Source organism: Porites lutea, chromosome 5 (genome assembly GCF_958299795.1).
Source record: "Porites lutea chromosome 5, jaPorLute2.1, whole genome shotgun sequence".
Classification (NCBI taxonomy): domain Eukaryota; kingdom Metazoa; phylum Cnidaria; class Anthozoa; order Scleractinia; family Poritidae; genus Porites; species Porites lutea.
Window position 1 is genome coordinate 23,659,189 of NC_133205.1, and position 18,133 is coordinate 23,677,321.

The 18,133-nt window shown below is 39.2% G+C and overlaps 2 protein-coding genes across 2 annotated transcripts in view; one reads left to right on the forward strand and one right to left on the reverse strand.

Moving 5' to 3' along the window:
* Positions 1-1,385: 1,385 nt before the first annotated feature.
* LOC140939051 (uncharacterized) lies at positions 1,386-4,282 on the forward strand. Its single transcript, XM_073388609.1, has 2 exons — positions 1,386-1,461; positions 3,296-4,282. The coding sequence occupies exon 2, from the start codon at positions 3,298-3,300 to the stop codon at positions 4,219-4,221; it is 924 nt and encodes a 307-aa protein (XP_073244710.1). The 5' UTR covers positions 1,386-1,461; positions 3,296-3,297; the 3' UTR covers positions 4,222-4,282.
* Positions 4,283-12,598: 8,316 nt separating this feature from the next.
* LOC140938648 (armadillo repeat-containing protein 6-like) overlaps positions 12,599-18,133 on the reverse strand; it is a 16,123-nt gene continuing 10,588 nt past the window's right edge. The window contains exons 2-4 of the mRNA XM_073388147.1: positions 15,346-16,061; positions 14,683-14,952; positions 12,599-13,167 (exon numbers count right to left, since the gene is read on the reverse strand). Of these exons, the coding sequence (XP_073244248.1) occupies positions 12,952-13,167; positions 14,683-14,952; positions 15,346-16,061 (1,202 nt within the window). The 3' untranslated portion in view covers positions 12,599-12,951. The remainder of the gene's footprint in view (positions 13,168-14,682; positions 14,953-15,345; positions 16,062-18,133) is intronic.

Sequence of the window (18,133 nt, forward strand, 5' to 3'; positions counted from 1 at the left end):
CTGGTACAGAGAAACACAAAGATAAATGAAAAACGTAATGGCGTCATTACGTTGCCATGGCGACTCCGATTGCAAAAAAAAGCTAGGTCATAAGAAATTTCATCCTTATATAGCACAGTTTTCATATCTTTACTCATGCCAACGTAGTCAATGCTCAAACTTGGGAGGTATCCCCCTAAAAAATCCAGTCGAGCCACCTTAAAAATGATGTGTGGGGCAGCAAAATTAAACGATGAGGGGAAAAGAGGGAGTGAATAAGTCACTAACATCAAAACAAATTTTAAGAACAGAATTGCTTCACGTACTAAGTTAGAAGACATTTATCCTCGTTTCTCAGTACTCATCCAATGTATAAGAACCATTTCAGATCATTTCAGCTTGTCACAGAAATTACGGTATTAAAGTAATGGTTTTGGGTCAACAAACCTGTTAACAAACCTGAGACCGACTGCGGACAGTGCGCTCATTTTTCCGCCCTCCCTCTCTCTCCATTAAAGTCGAAAACAGGATTTGAGGTCATTTCTTGGGGGGACATGCAGGAACCCCGGAGTTGTGGGGCTGGGGGGGGGGGGGGGGGTGGGAGGGCTATAGGTCCACCAATACTTTTGCCGGATTTCTTTCTTTGTTTTTGTTTTTTTTTTTTGGCGTTTTTTTCTGCAACATTTTCTTTGTTAAATGTACGTTTTTGTGCAGAAAACTAACAGAATGGTGATAAAAACTTGAACAAAATTTTCTCAGGATCTTGTAGAAATAAACCCGTTTTCGGTGATTTCAGAAGCTCTTAACCTCAAAATTATGCGGGGCAGCCCGGGCGCATCTAGAAAACCTCGCGCCTTCGGCGCTCTTTTACACGCTACTGGGCGGCCTCACGCGCTTTTAAGGATAATCGCTCTGATTAAGCGACTATTCTGTTTCATAGACATCTCTCGCCAGCATCTAGTCATGCTCAAAGACCGCCGGGTGAACGAAAGTTAGCGAAGGAGTTTTTCTCCTTTTCCATGTTGACTTCAAATAGCATTCGCGTCGTCCCGCGCGTTTATCTTTAGCAGTGCCTGTGTTGAAGTAGGGACTGTAGGTGTGGAAGTTGAACAATAGATATGGATGGGGTCAAGATGGCTGGATATTGGCCAAGTACATTTTTGCGTTTTTATGGACTGAGACAAAGTTGAGGTCAATAAAAACGCAAAAAAAGGACGAGGCCAATATCCAGCCATCTTGACCGAAAAATCTTGGTCAACAAAGAATTATTATATGACCAAAAAGAGAACTTTGCTTTTTTGCGGGACCAACGCGGGAAATCCCGCGCGAGCAAGATGGATCCATCTTGCCGCTCTGGGTAGCCAATCGGAACACAGGACTCGCTTCATCCGGTCTTCGTGGTCAAAGTCTAAGCCTAGAACAACAAGTCGATCTCACTTAACGCCCATTCTTTTTTTCTTTTAACGCTGAAGGCCATTCAAGGTACGTTTTAACAAAAGGTGTATTTTTTTAATCATTATTCTAAAATTTCCTACTTACATACGACAAAGGCATTCAGGAATGTCGGCTTCCGATGACGAAGATTCTTGTGAGTTATTCTGAGAGGACATGCAAGTGTGACAGGCTTCTTCCAAAAAAACCTTATATTATATTTAAGAATGGTGTAATTGGAGATCTGAAATTTCATCACGTAAAGTGAAAAAAGAAACGTACATGTTGAGATGAGTTATAAGTTATAGGCTGTACGTCTTATTTTGCGACTCGATATGGTTGGTGATCCCGGCTTAAGCAAATCAGACCAACGGTGTCCGGGAGAAGGGTGTCTTCCCCCTTTATTGTAGTTTTTTTTTTTTTTGTCAAAAATATCAGTTTTGAATGTAAAGCCAACAACTTGCGATTAACTTTGTTTAAGCAGGAGAGGCGATGTAATGAAACATGTGGATAGAATGGTCGCTGGCTTCGGTCAGGTGAACGCGCGTACATGTATCTCTGAGACGATCTCGACCGTCATGTGAGTTTAATACTCTATGAAAATCACCCAGGTGAAGACTTTTTAAAGATATGAAAAAGCATGAAAAACATGAAAAGAAAGGCTCGAACTTATGAACCAAACGTTAATTGCGTGACGCGGCTGTGTATAACTTTCGCCTTAAGCTACCGCACTAAAACATTCCAGTGGCTTCCGAAATGCTAATAAGTTTCTGCTCGACCAAATGTTGAGGGTTTTGGAGCCAGTTTCAAGCTGTTCAAGCTTGTTACTGACCCTAGGTAAACAAGCGAATACATTGGATTTGAATCAACGTATGCATTCTTGCCGTGAGTATCACTACAAGTTATCAAAATCGACAGAGAAGGTAATGTAATCGGTCGCGGATGAGAGGACAACGGCACGTATACTCTTTTACAGTGTATTTATTATTCATTCAAAATATTTCCCCGATTCTGATTGGCTAAAAGCACACGCATAATTCACCATAACCAGCTACTGATGATTAAATTTGGAAGAATTTTGCGATTAATCAACCGATGACGTGAAAAAGGCAGCTTCCTTGCAGGTTAATGCACCGTTAACCGAGAAGACCTGGGAACCAGATTGAGTTGTTTTGGTTGTAAAAAACAAAAATGGCGGACATTTCACTCGTTTCTAGAGTAAGAACTAGGCAAAAATAATAGCTAAAAACATGGCAAGAACAGCAAAAAGACAACTCGAAGGGCTACATCTGCCCTTTGGAGAATATTTGCTGAGCTGAACAACCCTGAATGTGCACTATCGAAGATGAACTAAACATCGATGGAGGTAAGCATGCTTCAGCTATGTTTTTAAACTAGGAATTATTTTGAATGAATAATAAAACAATTATTGAATTTGGCTTTCGTATCAAATGAAGAATTGTGGAGATCTCGGACGATGTTATCACACCCTCTTCGATCTCCACAATTCTTTATAAAGATACTCAGCCTCATTCGTTAATTATCAAATATCAAACAGTAAGCTAGGACGTTAGCCATAATGGTGCCACAAGCTGCCGCTATTGGTCAATATTTGAGCTTACTTTATAAGATGTGCGATACTAAGTGAAGTGATAACAGAGGTAGACGTAGATTACACCACAGGGGAAATTCAGTTCTGCTCTTTTTGAACGCTGGTGTAGGTTCTTTGACTCGTCTTCGTCGTCTCCTCCTCTTCCTCCTCCTCCGCCTTCTCTTTCTTCGTCGTCATCTTCTTCTACTCCTCCTCCTCTTCTTCTTGCTCCTCCTCCTCCTTCCCTCCCTCTTTGCGCGATACAAAGACTAAAGTCTCTTAATTTTCTTTCAGCGATGGACCAAAACCAACTGAGATACAGCTTCAATTACAACAAACGTGGATTTGAGCCCATTGAGTTCAAAGACTGCCTGACGTCAAAAGTTGACAAACTGTTGGAACCCATTAACCTACAACAAATTAACACAATTAAAAGGCAAGAAATAGACAAAGTTAAGGAACAAGTTTGTATTCGAGAAGACATAAATATGAAAAATCGAAATCTGGCTTCTCGACATGACGAACCAAATGAAAATGATCTCAACGAAAACAATACTCGAGACGGTGGCAACACTCCAATGAACGACAACGTGAGAGACTCAATACAGGAGAAACAAAGACAAATCAAGAATAAACTAATGCGGAAAAAGCATTATCACGAGGAGCAATGTAAGCTGTTCAAAGTCGTTCTACAACAAGAGTTTCAGGAATTTTTTCCTGATATAATAATTGACGAAAGAAAGGGCTATCTTCATCGCAGCGGGAAAGTGCTCAAAAGTACAGAGTTCTGCAATGTCATTGATGAAATTTCAGCTTACTTTCTTAAGAATTTAGAAACATTATGTCCCGACAACCACCAGAGGTTTAACACTCGGTGGAGGTCGAAATTAGAATCAGTTTCTGAAAGTTGCAAACGGATACTGGAGTATAGATTAGCAGTGGAATGGAATAATGACAATGACCTTATGAGACTGGGAAGCTACAAAGTATGGAGCGATCATGTAAAGGTGATAATGTCTTTTGCAGCCTTAATGGTTGTTGTCAAAATGAGCATTGCTAAAATCGATACATTTGTCCCATGCAAGTCTCTTGTGGTTTTATGGCTGAATTTGGCAACTGCATTTGCAATATATGTATCTATAAACGGCTCCCACGAAGTTAAAGTAATGTGGTCGTGCGCGTTCTTCATGGTCATCCATTGTCTTTATTACAACTCGTAACTCTCCAGGAAAAGAAAGTGTCATAATTATATTTTTGATGAAACTTGGTGCAAGTCGAGAAGGTGCTGAAACGTAATAGGGGGCGGCGGCGGGGGGAGGGGGGTGTTGGTCACGGCTCACTTTTCTTTGCGCTGTCCCCACTATCTGAACGCCTGGAATAGTAATCGTACTCGTTTCCACGGTGCGCACAGTGCTGACGAAAACGGCTAATACTTCCGTGAACTGGTGAACATTTGGAGGGAGAGGAGTATTGGGACTTCACCAGGGGAAAGACCATCCAAAAAGTGGACCCATGGGAAGATTTAAGCCTTATTTTAAAGGCCTTTTTTACGCCGGTATGTGTAAATCAATAAAAGTACCACATTGATGTCATTTTTCGTATTTTGAAACTGCCTATCAATCTTTCCAACTCCAGGAACTTGTATTTACTGAAGCCTCCTGCTAAACGGCCACTTTCATTACACCTGTTACTCCGGCTCTCTTTCTGTTTATCTGCTTATCTTTTTTTGACATTTCTATGTTCTAACGTGACAACAATCTCTGATCGCAGGCAATTTTCTCGGCGGACAACCCGTATTCTCTTTCGGCCATAATTCGTATTGTTGGACTGATTGTATGAAGTACCAGGCTGTCACTTGCATCCCAGTTCAGTCGGCAATGCTGAGATGTTTCACACTCAAAAAATTTATACCACTACATCCCTTTTTGAGCCCAAAGCTAACCTGACCTCTTTATGAGGTGGGTGGTTCTCTTGCTCCATGCTTGATGAAATCCTGTTGCAGATGATAAACGATTCCTGAATAAAGTCGACTCTCTCTTAACGGACACCTCTATAAGACGGACACCTCTGTAAAACGGACACCTAGAGTTGGTCCCTGCCTTTCTTTACTCCTTTTATTTGACTCTATATAAGACGGACATCTCTCTAAGACGGACACTTAGTGCCAGTCCTAAAGGTGTCCGTCTTAGAAAGAGTTGACTGTAAAGCTGAGTACGATGTAAAGAATATGTAGATCGAGAAGGACGTTATCACTGCCTCGGAGATCTACATAATAGGGCCATTTATACGAGGAAAAATAAGATGCGTCTTACATAAGACGAGGCTTAGCTAAGACGCGTCTTATTAGATAAGACATGCTCGTATAAATAGTACAGTTCGCGTCTTATTTAAGACGCGTCTTATGTAAGACGCGTCTTATTTTTCCTCGTATAAATGGCCCTAATTTCTCATATCGTACAGAAGCCGAGAAAATTTGCTCATGGCAAATATATAAAAACTGCAAAGGAGTAAATCAGTAGCAACGATGGTAAATGCCACATTCGCATACGAAATTTACACAGGGTTGTAAACAGGCATTTACCATCTTTACCACAGCTTTACTCCACAGTTTTTACATTTTTTCGACATATTTACCATGAGCAAATTTGTGCAAATCCATTTTTTGCGCTCTCTGAGGTTGACTCAGCTGGGAAGATGAACCTTTTACTCGGGACAATTAAGTTTTCTCCATATTAACTGAGCCTTGGCCAGGGTATTGGAGCCGATTACAAAAAGGAAGAAATATTTTTGATTGAATAAACAGTGCCTTTATAATTACGAGTCTACGGTGTATACAACACTCGGGGAATGCCTGACCAATGTTTGGGTATAGATGAGCCGCTGAGGGTTTGAAACCCTGACCCTGTTTAGGAAAACACCCTCAATATTTTAATACCCTGTTAAGGACAAAGGACAAAATGCACGCTGTCTTAATTTAAGGCCCAACCCCAAATATTGTTGAAATATACTTGAAAGAAAGTTTCTTAGTATGAGTGTATCGAAAAGAAATGGTTAACCGCCGAGAAATTAGAGGGTATATTTACTTACATATTCATGCATTTTTTATGCGAATCATACGACAGGAAGTCTTCATTTTCCTAAAATTGTAACTTATTAAACGTTTTTGTCGAATGCACTGTGACCTAAAAATTATTCCTAGCAAAAGAACCATCGGATGACCGTTGGTTTTGTCTCCCTTTCTTCTGATAGTTTTATCTACAATAGTGAAATATTGCCTTTAATTTTGAATAAATACTTTCAGCAATAATAGAAAATTAAAATAGTAGCAAGAGTTTTCTAGGAAAAGTCGAGTTTAAGAGAAAGTAAACCCGCCCCTGTTTGACATCTGTCATTTAGTTGCTCAGATCAGACTAGCTAAATAGAGGGTCTCAATGGGGTGGTGGCTTTTACGGTTATCGGCTAAAATTTGGGCTCTTTTACGGCTATCGGCTAATTTTTTTCAGTTACGGTTAACAAAAAAGTTAAAAATTAACTTCTTTTGTTTCAAAAGTTAAATATTAATTAACCTGTATTTTTTGTGTCTTTAAATCAAAAATAATTTTTCTAAAGTATTTCACTTCTCATATTATTTTACACATAGAAATGTCAATAGTCAATTTAAAAATAATCTTGTGAAAAAGCAAAAGCGGGCACGCAAACGCCCAACTCAAGGCCGGGGCGCGACATTCATTATAACAGAAATGGCCGTTTTGATGATTCGCGTCAGATAGGTAATACTTCTTAATTTGAAAATGGAATAGTTTTAATTTTGAATGAACAATCCGTGTGACTTTATCCGTCAATTACGACGGACAGTTTGAAGACGGGATTATCCGTTCCAGATGGCCTGTGTACGGCCAAAAAAATTGGAGAAGGGGTGTCTTTGGGGAGGGCGTGACTGTACACAGACTAGTCTCAGACGGATAATCCATTTCTAGCTCTAGGGAGAAAACGGCCAATAACAAAATTCCTATGTCCAGTGCTTTTAATGATAGCGAAGGACTGTACAGAACGACTGTCTGCCGTTGCCTTGTCCGTAGGCCTCATTATTCCGCGCGGCTAATGCGTTTCGGGTCACGTGGTCCGAGCGAGTTCGCCACCAAAATGCCTTGACCGAGATTGCGTGGGAAGACGCCGTAGAGGGACCAGGCCTGGCAATGTGTACCGTAACGTCAGAGAAAAACAGGGAAATGCTGTTTATCGGCAACGTGTTTTACAAACAGTGACATCTCTGCTTGTTGTCTCATTAGAGTTTCGAAGGCACGACCTCCTGCAAATCACAAATATTAATCCCTAGCAAGAAGCCACACTTTCGCTATGGAAAAATTAGTTCCCCGAGAGGGAGGGGGAAATGGAGCCTAGGTCTTGGTCAACACCTAAAAGGCGCTTCGCCTAACGTGCTACGGAGTCACACTAGCGAGGAAATAAAAGACGCAACCATAAATGAGTTTAATTCCTCCCTTAAAAGTAGCAAATCTAGGGAACAGTTTCTTTTACGGTTAACTCTTTTTTACTCTATTTACGGCTAACGGTTAAAATTTTTCAATTTTTACGGCTATCGACTAAATTTTTGGCCGTTTTACGCCTATCGGTTAACCCCATTGAGACCCTCTAAATACTGCGAAAGTGTTTTTGCCACGGCACACCTTGTTGAACTCTCCTCTGACGCTGGAAAGAAGTTTTAATCCTGGTGAACCGATCAACGATGTCTGATTCAGGCAAGGTATGTAATATAGGGAAGTTCCATGTTTGAAAACAGACCTTAAATCTCCAAGTATAATTAGGGAGTCTTCATTTTCTTGGAATCGTAACAAAGTCAGCAGATACTATGACTTATCTCGTCCCTTCTGGAAAAGGAAAAAAGTTTTCTAAAACAGGCTTTCTGTCTTCAGTAATAATTCAAGGACGACCGAGAGCTATAAGTAACAAGAACACGCTTACAGCGGCATTCAGGTCTCGCCTGCTTGGAGATTAGATCGAGAAATGAGGAGGCGATTAATTCTACAAGAAACATGATTTACTCGATAAAGGTTTTTTACTTCCTTCTTTATCGTAGCCTCCCACGCAGGCGTTTTTAGGGGAGCTCGTTTTGAGGAGGGATGAAAAACGAGCTCCCCTAAAAACGCCTGCGTGGGAGGCTAACCTTATCGACGTCGATACTTTTTATTTGTTTCTGAACTGATTTAGTACGCGTGTTAGCGACAACCAAAAATACCTCTGCGGTAGCAGCCTATTCGCGTGTATAAATACACGAAAATCAAGGGCCTCGATTTCAGAGAAATTACATCATTGCCAGATATCGAAAAAGTGATTTACATTTCAATCGCCGAAAATAAATCGGATGCTCATCACAAGATTCATTTGCATACAGTGAAAGTTTACAACACCCGACCATCGCAATTTTGCAAATTAAGATTCTTGTTTTTTTTTTTTCAATCGCTCAGTAGAGTTCTCTTGCTCCAAAGTAATCAACGCTTTCAAGCGATAGAATTCGTAGACCGACACGTTTCGGAAAAGCTCTAAATTTAATCTTTCCTAAGCTTTCTTCGCAAAACATGCGTGGCTTCGATGACGCAAAGATTCTTAGTTCCAGTTTCTACGGTCTCCGCAAGAAACGCCTGGCACAATGACCTGCTTTTTGTGTCCCAAACATTCCTGGGGGGGGGGGGGGGGGGGGGGGGGGGTGGGTACTTCCAGAAAAATTGGGAGTGGGTGTGCGGCACGCTTCTTGAAACCCTTACCCTATTGCAGACCAAAATCTGTGATTTTCCCTACCGTATTTCAGACCTGATCAAAAATTTCATACCCTGTTTCAGACCTGAAACCCTGGAGCCCGGCGCGTGACAAGCTGTAGTTGGCGTAAACATTAAAAGGGAAATGGTCTTATTGCCAAGTGATGAAGAAGTAGCTAATTCTTCTAAAAGACATATCCAATTCAAGACTAGAGTGCACAAACCATACCCTATTTCAGACCAAAATGGTCGAAATTGATACCCAATTTCAGACCAAAACAGCTAAAAAAACATACCTTTTGGCGCGGCACATACCTATATAACTATATACCCTATATAAGGGACTACTCCCCGGGGCGAAAAACGCGTTGCAGATTATGAGTCTAGCTGCTTACGCAAGCGAGACTAATGAATCGAGAAAAGAAACTGCTTTGATACGTGATTCATGCAGTCCGAGATAACGAAATTCCGTCAATAGATCGTTCTTTCGTGTGGCCTATGCATTTCGGGTCACGTGATCCAAGCGAGCTCGTCTGGTCTCGGATACGTCACCGAAAAATGCATTGAGATGCCTTACAGCCGAATGCCAAAGGAAACATATGTACCGGAAGCTTTTTACAGTTTTCTAAAAAAAGTTTCATTCCATGTTTTCAGGTAGTGACAGAAGCCTGTCGCGGGGATGTGTCTTTTCGATTTCTATGCGTTGTTCGCTTGAATGTGGTACTTTTTTTGAGTATCAAGGTCAACTACAGAGTTTACCGCCATGCCCTAAAAATCTGCTGTATATTGAGTAGGGCAAGAGAGAATGATCTAGCTCATTTTCTCCTGGATTAGGGGGCTTGTCCACGGTAGAATTCCTTGAAAAAAACTTCCTTTCAATTAGTTCTCCAACCTGAAGACGATAATTAGTCAAAATGTGTTCTTTAATAGCTCAGAGTTAGCTGAGGTTTCTTGTGAAACGTTGCAGCGTTTGCGATGCTTTAAAAAGGGCATTGCATTGGAATTATAACAAAACATTGACAAGGATCTAACTGAATGAACAATAATAACATGAATAATGACTTGTGTGAAAGATAGAGCAATAATGATGTAACAAAAACTCCCTTACTCTCAGAAGTATCACTGAAGTATTTATCGCGTTAAGGCTAGTGGGGCCGAGGAAATGACCGAAAAGAATAAATTAAATAAGCATAAGCTTATAAGGTCGATAATCCTAACTGACCGGAGACAAACCACGCCAGGTCACTATTTAGAAGCGTGGTCGAGGATGTGATCTTGGGACTACAGTGAAGAAATCCAAGCGACAGTCAGGGTGGCTGACATGGTCTTAGTTCTTATGAAAATTGCCTTGATGCACCATGATGAAGCGTGAAATCCTCCTGAAACATCCCTGTTTCAAAGTTGTCTCGGTGTCCAAAACTGCAATCAAGAATGACTTTTGTCTATCACTATCAGGAAATTACGTCTTCAAGTGCTACAAAATAGCTCACTTATAATGTAGATTTCTTCTTTTAACCTTTTTCATATTTTCGGTTGCCCTTATTCTAAAGTCAGTTGATCACTAAATAAGGTAATTCTTTCTACACTGTATCGCCGCAGATTTTGCTTCCAAAGGCAGTTGAAGGCAACCACCAGCTGGCTGAGATAATTATAAAGGTACGAAAAAAAAACTATCTTGAGAGCACCGTAATTTTTAGGGAGTTATTATAACTCCAAAAATTGAGTAAAAAGTTTAGGTACAGGATAACCACTCTTTGGGGGTTACTTTAACTCCTAAATTAACTCCGAATTTGGGGTCATTTTTACTCCTGAAAAAGAGTTCTTTTTACTCCCAGTCTGGAGTTAAAATAACTCCGAAACGGGGTCATTTTTAATCCTTACATGGGTTGTTTTTACTCTTTTTGGAGTTAATTTAACTCTGAAGTGCAGTAAAAATTTTAGGTACAGGATAATTCCTTTTTTGGGGTTATTTTAACTCCTCAATATCTAAGGTCGTTTTTACTCCTGAAAAAGAGTTCTTTAAACTCCTTTTTGGAGTTAAAATAACTCCACAAAAAATAACTTCACTTTAAGGAGTTAAATTAGCCCCACTAGAGGAGTTATTATAACTCCTTGAAAATTACTGTGAGGCTAAGTAAACACAACACTGGAGCAAATAAAGAGGGGGGGGGGGGGGGGGTGGCTTTTTTTTCATATCTGACTTTTTAATTAATGTATTTCCAAATCAAATGCTTTCAGGTCTGTTATGCACTGTGACAAATTTTAGTGTGTTAAAAAACACAAGGGCCTCAAAATAAACACGGGTATTTGCCATGAGGAAAATTTTGTCCTGAGTCTTTTCCGACCACACTGAGAAGTCCGGGGAGCTGCTACATTACTACTTTGGCTTGATTGTGAATGGTATAGGGCATTTAAAGGGCCGCGTCTTAAGGAGCAACCGAATTTGACTGGAACAGGAGGGAACGAAGTACATAGTACCACATACCCAGTCAGTTTTCGGAAAGGCACCAAACGTCTGTTTAATCGTGTGTAACTAAGAAGACTCCTGCAACAGATTAAGGGGGACGTTAAGCTTTATCTTATCTTCGTTTTTGCTTTTCAGCCATGCTGTCATGCGGAACTGAACTGCGCACATTGCCTGCTGCATTCTCATTAGTGGAAACTATGAAGGACCCAGGCAATCAGATGGCAACAGGAACCTGTACTTATACCTGTGGGATGGCCCCGGTTTCCTTGGGAGATAATGACTCGGACGCTTAAGCCCCGGCAATAAAACCTGCAGTTTAAAGATTCGTATTACGCTTTTAAAACCAAACGCTGATTGAGACGCGGCCTTTAAATGCATTTTTTCTTTGCTGTTCCCATGGCCCATACCCCTTCATCAACGATGATTCAAAGATGCAAAAACATTATATTTAGCCATTGCCCACAGATAAAAAGAGTATCAAAACCTTAGTAATGCATTAAAAGAAAAGAAAATTGTCATTACCGCTTGGCGTCTGCACGTTTTTTCCGCTACAGTTAGCTATTAAGCAAGCCAACTTGAAATAAAGGCAATAAAGCTCTTCTGCATTGATTCATTGATAAATGTACCGTAAGGGCGTTTATTTTTGCAGGAGATTTTTTGTACTTTACTCGCAGGAACTAATGAGGTCCAGTCTGAGTCTGGTTTTCTTTTCTGAGAAAAAAATTTCTGTTATTCACAGAATATGTGCATGGTTTGTGTGTGTTCTTTTCTAGGCTCGATTTCTGCCGCTCTTCCGAATCCGGTCTTTATTCCTCGTGAGATCAAGGTTACCTAGGTCAGGAATGCGGGTAAAAGGGATACCAATCATCTCTCTACGGCGATCATGTTTTCTTTCTCGACTTGTTAGTCATTACCTCAAATCCTTTATTTACAAATGTTTCTACACTGGCCGATTTTCTTGTACCAACTTCTTTCATATTCACACAAACCATTAATTTGGGGTGTGTCCAAAAGCCAAGTGTTCTTGAACCAAGTACTTATTTAGTTAGTACAGCCCTCTCTAAACGCATCCAAAAACGCTGTCCAATGAAAGCTACTTAGTTGTAACCTTCCTGTGGCAATCTGCTGTTCTAGCTAGTCCTAAATATTGGGTCTTCGAATGAAACCCTTTAGAGTGACTATTTGGCTGAAAGCGACTGAGCAGTTTCCTGTGGTAATATTTATTATGCTCCAAAAGTTTGAAATTCTTACTTTGTAATCTTTGGAAGAAATTTAAAAGTGTTACCATTACTATGAAAGCTTTTGGATTCTTTCTGAAAGAAAATTCTGATAAATTCTGTGTAAGGGAATTTAAGATAGTTTTTATTTTCTTGAAGTCTTTCTTTGACACACCATATTAGTATAGGTAATAGCATGATTTGTAGTGATATTTGGCATTAATACCACGAGTGATATTTCGAAATTGTTATACGTAATTTCACGAGCCGTTAGGCGAGTGAAATTTGAGACAATTTTGAAATATCACTAGTGGTATTTATGTCAAATATCACGTACAAATCATGCTATTATTTGTTTATACTTCTACCCACAAAAGGTTTGTAATTTTCACATGTAGGTATTTCAAATTAAGCTGAAATACCACTGCTCTAAGCCAATCAAATTGCAGTAATTTTTTATGTAGTAGTATAACAAAGATTATAATGTCCAGTTAATCAGTGATGGACTTTGCCTTGCCCAGTTCCAGTCCACAGTTCCTGCAGCTCCACTTCACACAGAAGATCTCGTAAAGCACCCTTGGCTAAATCTTCACAATCAGGCATCTGTGTATAAGCCTTTCTGATCAAACTCTCACCTCCTGCCTCAAGTATGACGTCACGGTGCTCTGGGTTACGAGCAACTAAGTTACGAATGGCTAAACAGGCTTGTTTCTACAAAAACAAACAAAAAAATAAATCAAAACATGGGCAACGTTAATGTACTCTCAGAAAATGAAAAATTACATATAATTGGAAAAGTTCAAGGAGTTGTGAGTATTTTAGTAAAAACAGTTAGCATAATAAATGCCTCTTGCTAAACAACGTTTAAGGTAATGTGGGTGAAATTTACCAGCCAAGTTTTTCGTCATGGACCAGAAGGAAAGAAAGAAAGAAAAAAGGAAATAAAAACACAAGATGTGATAACATATCAGAAGCTACTAGTAAACAGTTTTTGGATACCAGATCAGTAAGATACTTACTAGTATCATATCTAGGGGTAGTTCAAATTTTAATAGTGCAACAGAACACATGTGTGCATACATTACCTTGTACCACACAAACTGATCAATCACAGAACATGTGCAGATTGAGACATGAAATAAGACACTTGAGCTTACATTCTTGATCAATAACCATTTCTTAAAACATAAGCAAGCAAATATTAAATTTAAAAGCCGACGTTTCGGTATCATCATGACACCATTCTCAAGGCAAAATGAATAAGTAATGCGAAGATTTGATTTCTATAGTCTCTACAAATTAGTATAATAACAAAGGATCACAAGTTCTTCAAGAGAATACCTTTGCGCAAATCGAGTCCACCTGCACGTTTAGGGATAGTTTGAGTTTTCTTATAAAGAGCATCTCCTTAATTAGGCAATCAAATTTGAGCTTACATTATATTTTTAAGACCTGAAAATGTGTTGTATGTCATGATTATACAGAAAGATGCTTGATCTTAGGCTCAAAACCTGAACAGGCATTCAGCTACTGAGCTGCAGGGAGAGTAAAGGCAAGCAAGCTTCAAATGTCCATGACCGTGGTCCAGCATAATCCAGATACAGTCAAACCTTCCGTAAGCAACCACCCAAAATGCGAAGATTTAGTGGTCACTTATGGGAAGTGGTTGCTTACAGGCGTCAAACCACAAAGGTCTCTTCAGAGAAGAGGAGAAGACTTATCTACTTTATGGAAGATAATTCTTTGCATGAAATTTCTTAGTTACAATATGTGTTGTTCCATGTTGTCCCTAAAAGTTTTTCACATACTCTGAATAGCATGGTACATACAGTGAACATAGAGATCAGACCATGCATCAAGAAGTTGCTTACAAGATGTTAAAAACAATAGAAAACGCCTTATAGGAGATGGTCACTTGCAAGAGGTTCCAACTTTAAGAGTTTGCCCGGAAAAAGGTTTGGTGTTTTGCAAGCTTGTGCTCTAAGGAAAATTGAAGGGAGCCCAGTGCCCTGAAGCTGTAAAATCTAGGGTGCCCAGCATATGATTTGTATGAAGAAACTGAGATTTTCTAGTTGCCCAAGGGCAAAAGTTAAGCGCCAGGGGCCACTGGGCTCTGCTAGAGCAAAGCCCTGTTTTGGATAAGTGGTCGCTTATGGGGGATGGTCACTTACGACTGTCTCCGCAATGCTGAAAGGGTCTTCTACCAAGAGAATCAAACCACCATACCTGTACTCCAGATTTCTCTGGATGAATCTGCATGGCTTTCAAGATGGCCTCAACTCCCCCAGCACCAACAATGGCGGTACAGTTTGGGGGACTGCGTAGAGCAATGGACCCCAGTGCAGCACAACCCTGCTCTGCCACCGTTGGTTGTTTAGCATGGGTAGCCATAGCTGCCACAATAAGTAACAGGCCTCCAGCATCAACAATAGAAGTCTTGACATCATCATTTCCTGCTATTGCCCTTAGGAGTGTGCACACCTGCTTTGCAATATTCTGGAATTTTAAGAAGATTACAATCAATTTTCAGTTACTTATTATACCTTATTATAAGAAATTAATGCTTCAAGAAATCAATGTGGATTTCAAAAATTTGCTTTAATTTAAGTTGTATTAATTTTTCTACACATTAATTTCCGTGCCATTAATAATACTATTATTATTAAGTCAGTGGAGCGTTACATCTAATTCAGTCCGCAACCTTAATTTCCACTATTTTTGGCCCCAAATTCTTGATACACATTTGATATTCTTGACAACTTAGAGAGAGGAGTATTTCATCAGGATGGAGGATTCTGCCAGTATCAGTGAAAAGTTGAAGAACCCTTATAACATTTCTGTTATGTAAAAGTGATCACTCGAGCTTGGGTTACCTGTGATGATACAAACCTGATTGGAAGTATGTTCTTGTAATAGCTTCAGCACCATTTTTAATCCACCCAGATCAACTATATCCTTGCAGTATTCATTTCGTACAGCCAAACGACTTAATGTGACACACAACTCACTGGCAACATCGACATCTTCACAGGTTTCCATAATGTTCAGGATAATGGAGAGAGCATTCTCTGTCACAATCAACTTGGCATGCTCGTGAGCTTTTCCAAAGGCTACACTCATGTCATCATCAAATGTGAAAACACGCAAAGCAGAACATATTTCTACAATGATCTCTGAGGACTTTTTGTATTCCATTAAAGCAGATACCAGGCAAGATATAACACCATTTGCAACAAATGTCTGACGATTTGATTCACTCTTGACACAGGCTGTTCTTACAGCTTTAACAATTTTCCCAAACAAAATGTCTTCTTTTAGTTCCTTCAAACTGTTTGCTAAGAATTCAATCATATTAGAATTTACCAGCTCTCCTTGACCACTCAAAAGTGATGACAAGGCATCCAAACTAGCACCAAGAACATTTTTATCCTTCAATAAATAACCATGATTGCATGAGTTGTAAAGCAAGTTTAAGGCATCTTTGCTTGCTGCAAATTTTCTATTATTTTCATTTTTGTTGCACTCAAGAGAAAGACTATTTAGTCCTTCCAAAAGAGGTTCTGCTTCTCCCTCTTGCAAGGATGTCTTTATCTTTTCCAAAGCATCTACAAGAAATTTTAGAAAAAACATATCATTATTATCACAAAATTTTGAGAACTGTCATTGTGGATGCTGGATGTGGGTAAACTTTGAGAGCAAGAAATTCATGAACGTGATATCTTTCCTAAGAGGACCATCCCTAGAAAAGCAGGGCTAGAAAAAATATGGAATTCCAGCTCTCACATTCTGCTCACCCATGGCCACTCCTTGCTTGTCTTAGCAAATGATTTTGTTTGAGGACGAACGTTACTTGCCCTGCATGAAAAATCTACTTGCCCCAGAGTCAGGGTCCATACAAAAAATTCAACCATTTTTCAAGGACCTTTCAAGGTCTACATTCGGTTTTCAAGGACCACCTACCAGGAATATAAGTCACACATTGTACAAAAATGCACATTCCCAGTCTATTCTAACAAGACTTTAAGGCTCGAAGTTGAACTGTTTTCTGCACTAACTTCTCTTGTTTATTGTTTATTTATTGTTTATTGTTTTATTTGCCAAAAATTATACAAATCAAAAAAAATCTAATTACTTAAACTCTCATGGCGAGGAAGCCCAAGAGAAGCCACCGGGCTTATAAGGAATGGGCTCCCTCAGTTAGATAATTAGAACAAAATATTATCATAATTACACATGGGAAAATCAATGGCAGAGCTACAGTAAATCTTAAAATAAGTATATTAGATAGTCGTACTAATCATAGTTCTAGGCTAAAAAAAGCGAAATGACAAAAAGAAAAAAAAAACAAAACAAATGAAAATAAAAGAGCAAAGGAAGAAAAAAAAAATGTACATATATATATATATATATAAATTACTATTTATGATAAGAGGAATGCTTTCAGCTTACAGCAAATAGTGGGGCGGATATGTGCAGATTTGGGGCCGGATTGTTCACTTTTTGTTAAAAGCACCAAATTTTCAGGAATGACAGAACTAATTATGACTATTAATATGTGATATGGTGCCATCGCAAATTTTTCCTGTCAAACTGGTTTTTGGAGTGAACATTAAACTGGCCGCCATTTTGACCGGAAGTAAATATCATCTAACCGAAAGTACACAAAATTAAGCATTTTTTAAGCCAAAATAACGATGAAATTGTTTATTATATAAACTAATCGTGGCTATTAATATGTGATGTGGTGCCATTGCAAATTTTTCCTGTTAAACCGGCTTTTGGAGTTATTACTAAAATGGCCGCCATTTTGACCGGAAGTAAATATCACCTAACCGAAAGTACACGAAATTTAGCATGTTAAGGTCAAAATGACGACAAAATTGTTTGTTCTATGTTTTTCTGGATATTTATGTCACATAAAAAAGTCAACCGTGTTACAAATTAGCGGTTTAAATGAAAGAACCGGAGGTAAAAGCGGGCCAAAATGGAAAATGCAACTCATTCAAAGCAATTCATTTCAGTAGTGAATTTAAAACAAACGTGAAACAATGATTCACATTTTTAAGCATAGGAAAGGCCAAACATACGAACAAATTAAACTAGCAAAAAACAAATGATTCCTTTTTACTTGGTTTAACCCTTTAAGTCCCAATAGTTACCAACATCAATTTTCTCCTGACTCACAATATCCCCTGATACAAGGTCAAGAGATTAGGTTCTTAGAATTAATCAAATTATCACCTAAGAGAAAATGCTTTGATCTTTTATCAAATTCTCTCAACTTATCCTTTTAAGGAAATGTATAGAGACCAGTTTGAAGAACTCGCAAGGGTTAAAAGAGTTGATCCACTATTAACTAGAATGCAGAATGCTTTGCGGTTTTCAAAGTAATTTGAGGTATAATAGCTCCACCATTTTGTGTTATTGAGGAGTATAAATAACACTCTGTGCACGTACAGATTGGATTGAAATTGCTTTCACGATAATGTCTGCTCATTTCAAAGTTTACCATTTTCAAAAAGTTTCCGGGAAATCCGTTTGGAAGGTAAATGGGTCCCCTACTCAGCCTACTCTTTACAAACAGTGTCTGGGTTCTTTAACTTCCCACAGCATATTATATGAACAAGGACCGTGAGAAGGGGCCTACAGGTTTTTTTTATTCCAGTAAGACTAGAAA

Excerpts from the sequence above, each read along its gene's own strand:
- LOC140939051 (XM_073388609.1), top strand. The coding sequence starts at position 3,298 with ATGGACCAAAACCAACTGAGATACAGCTTCAATTACAACAAACGTGGA.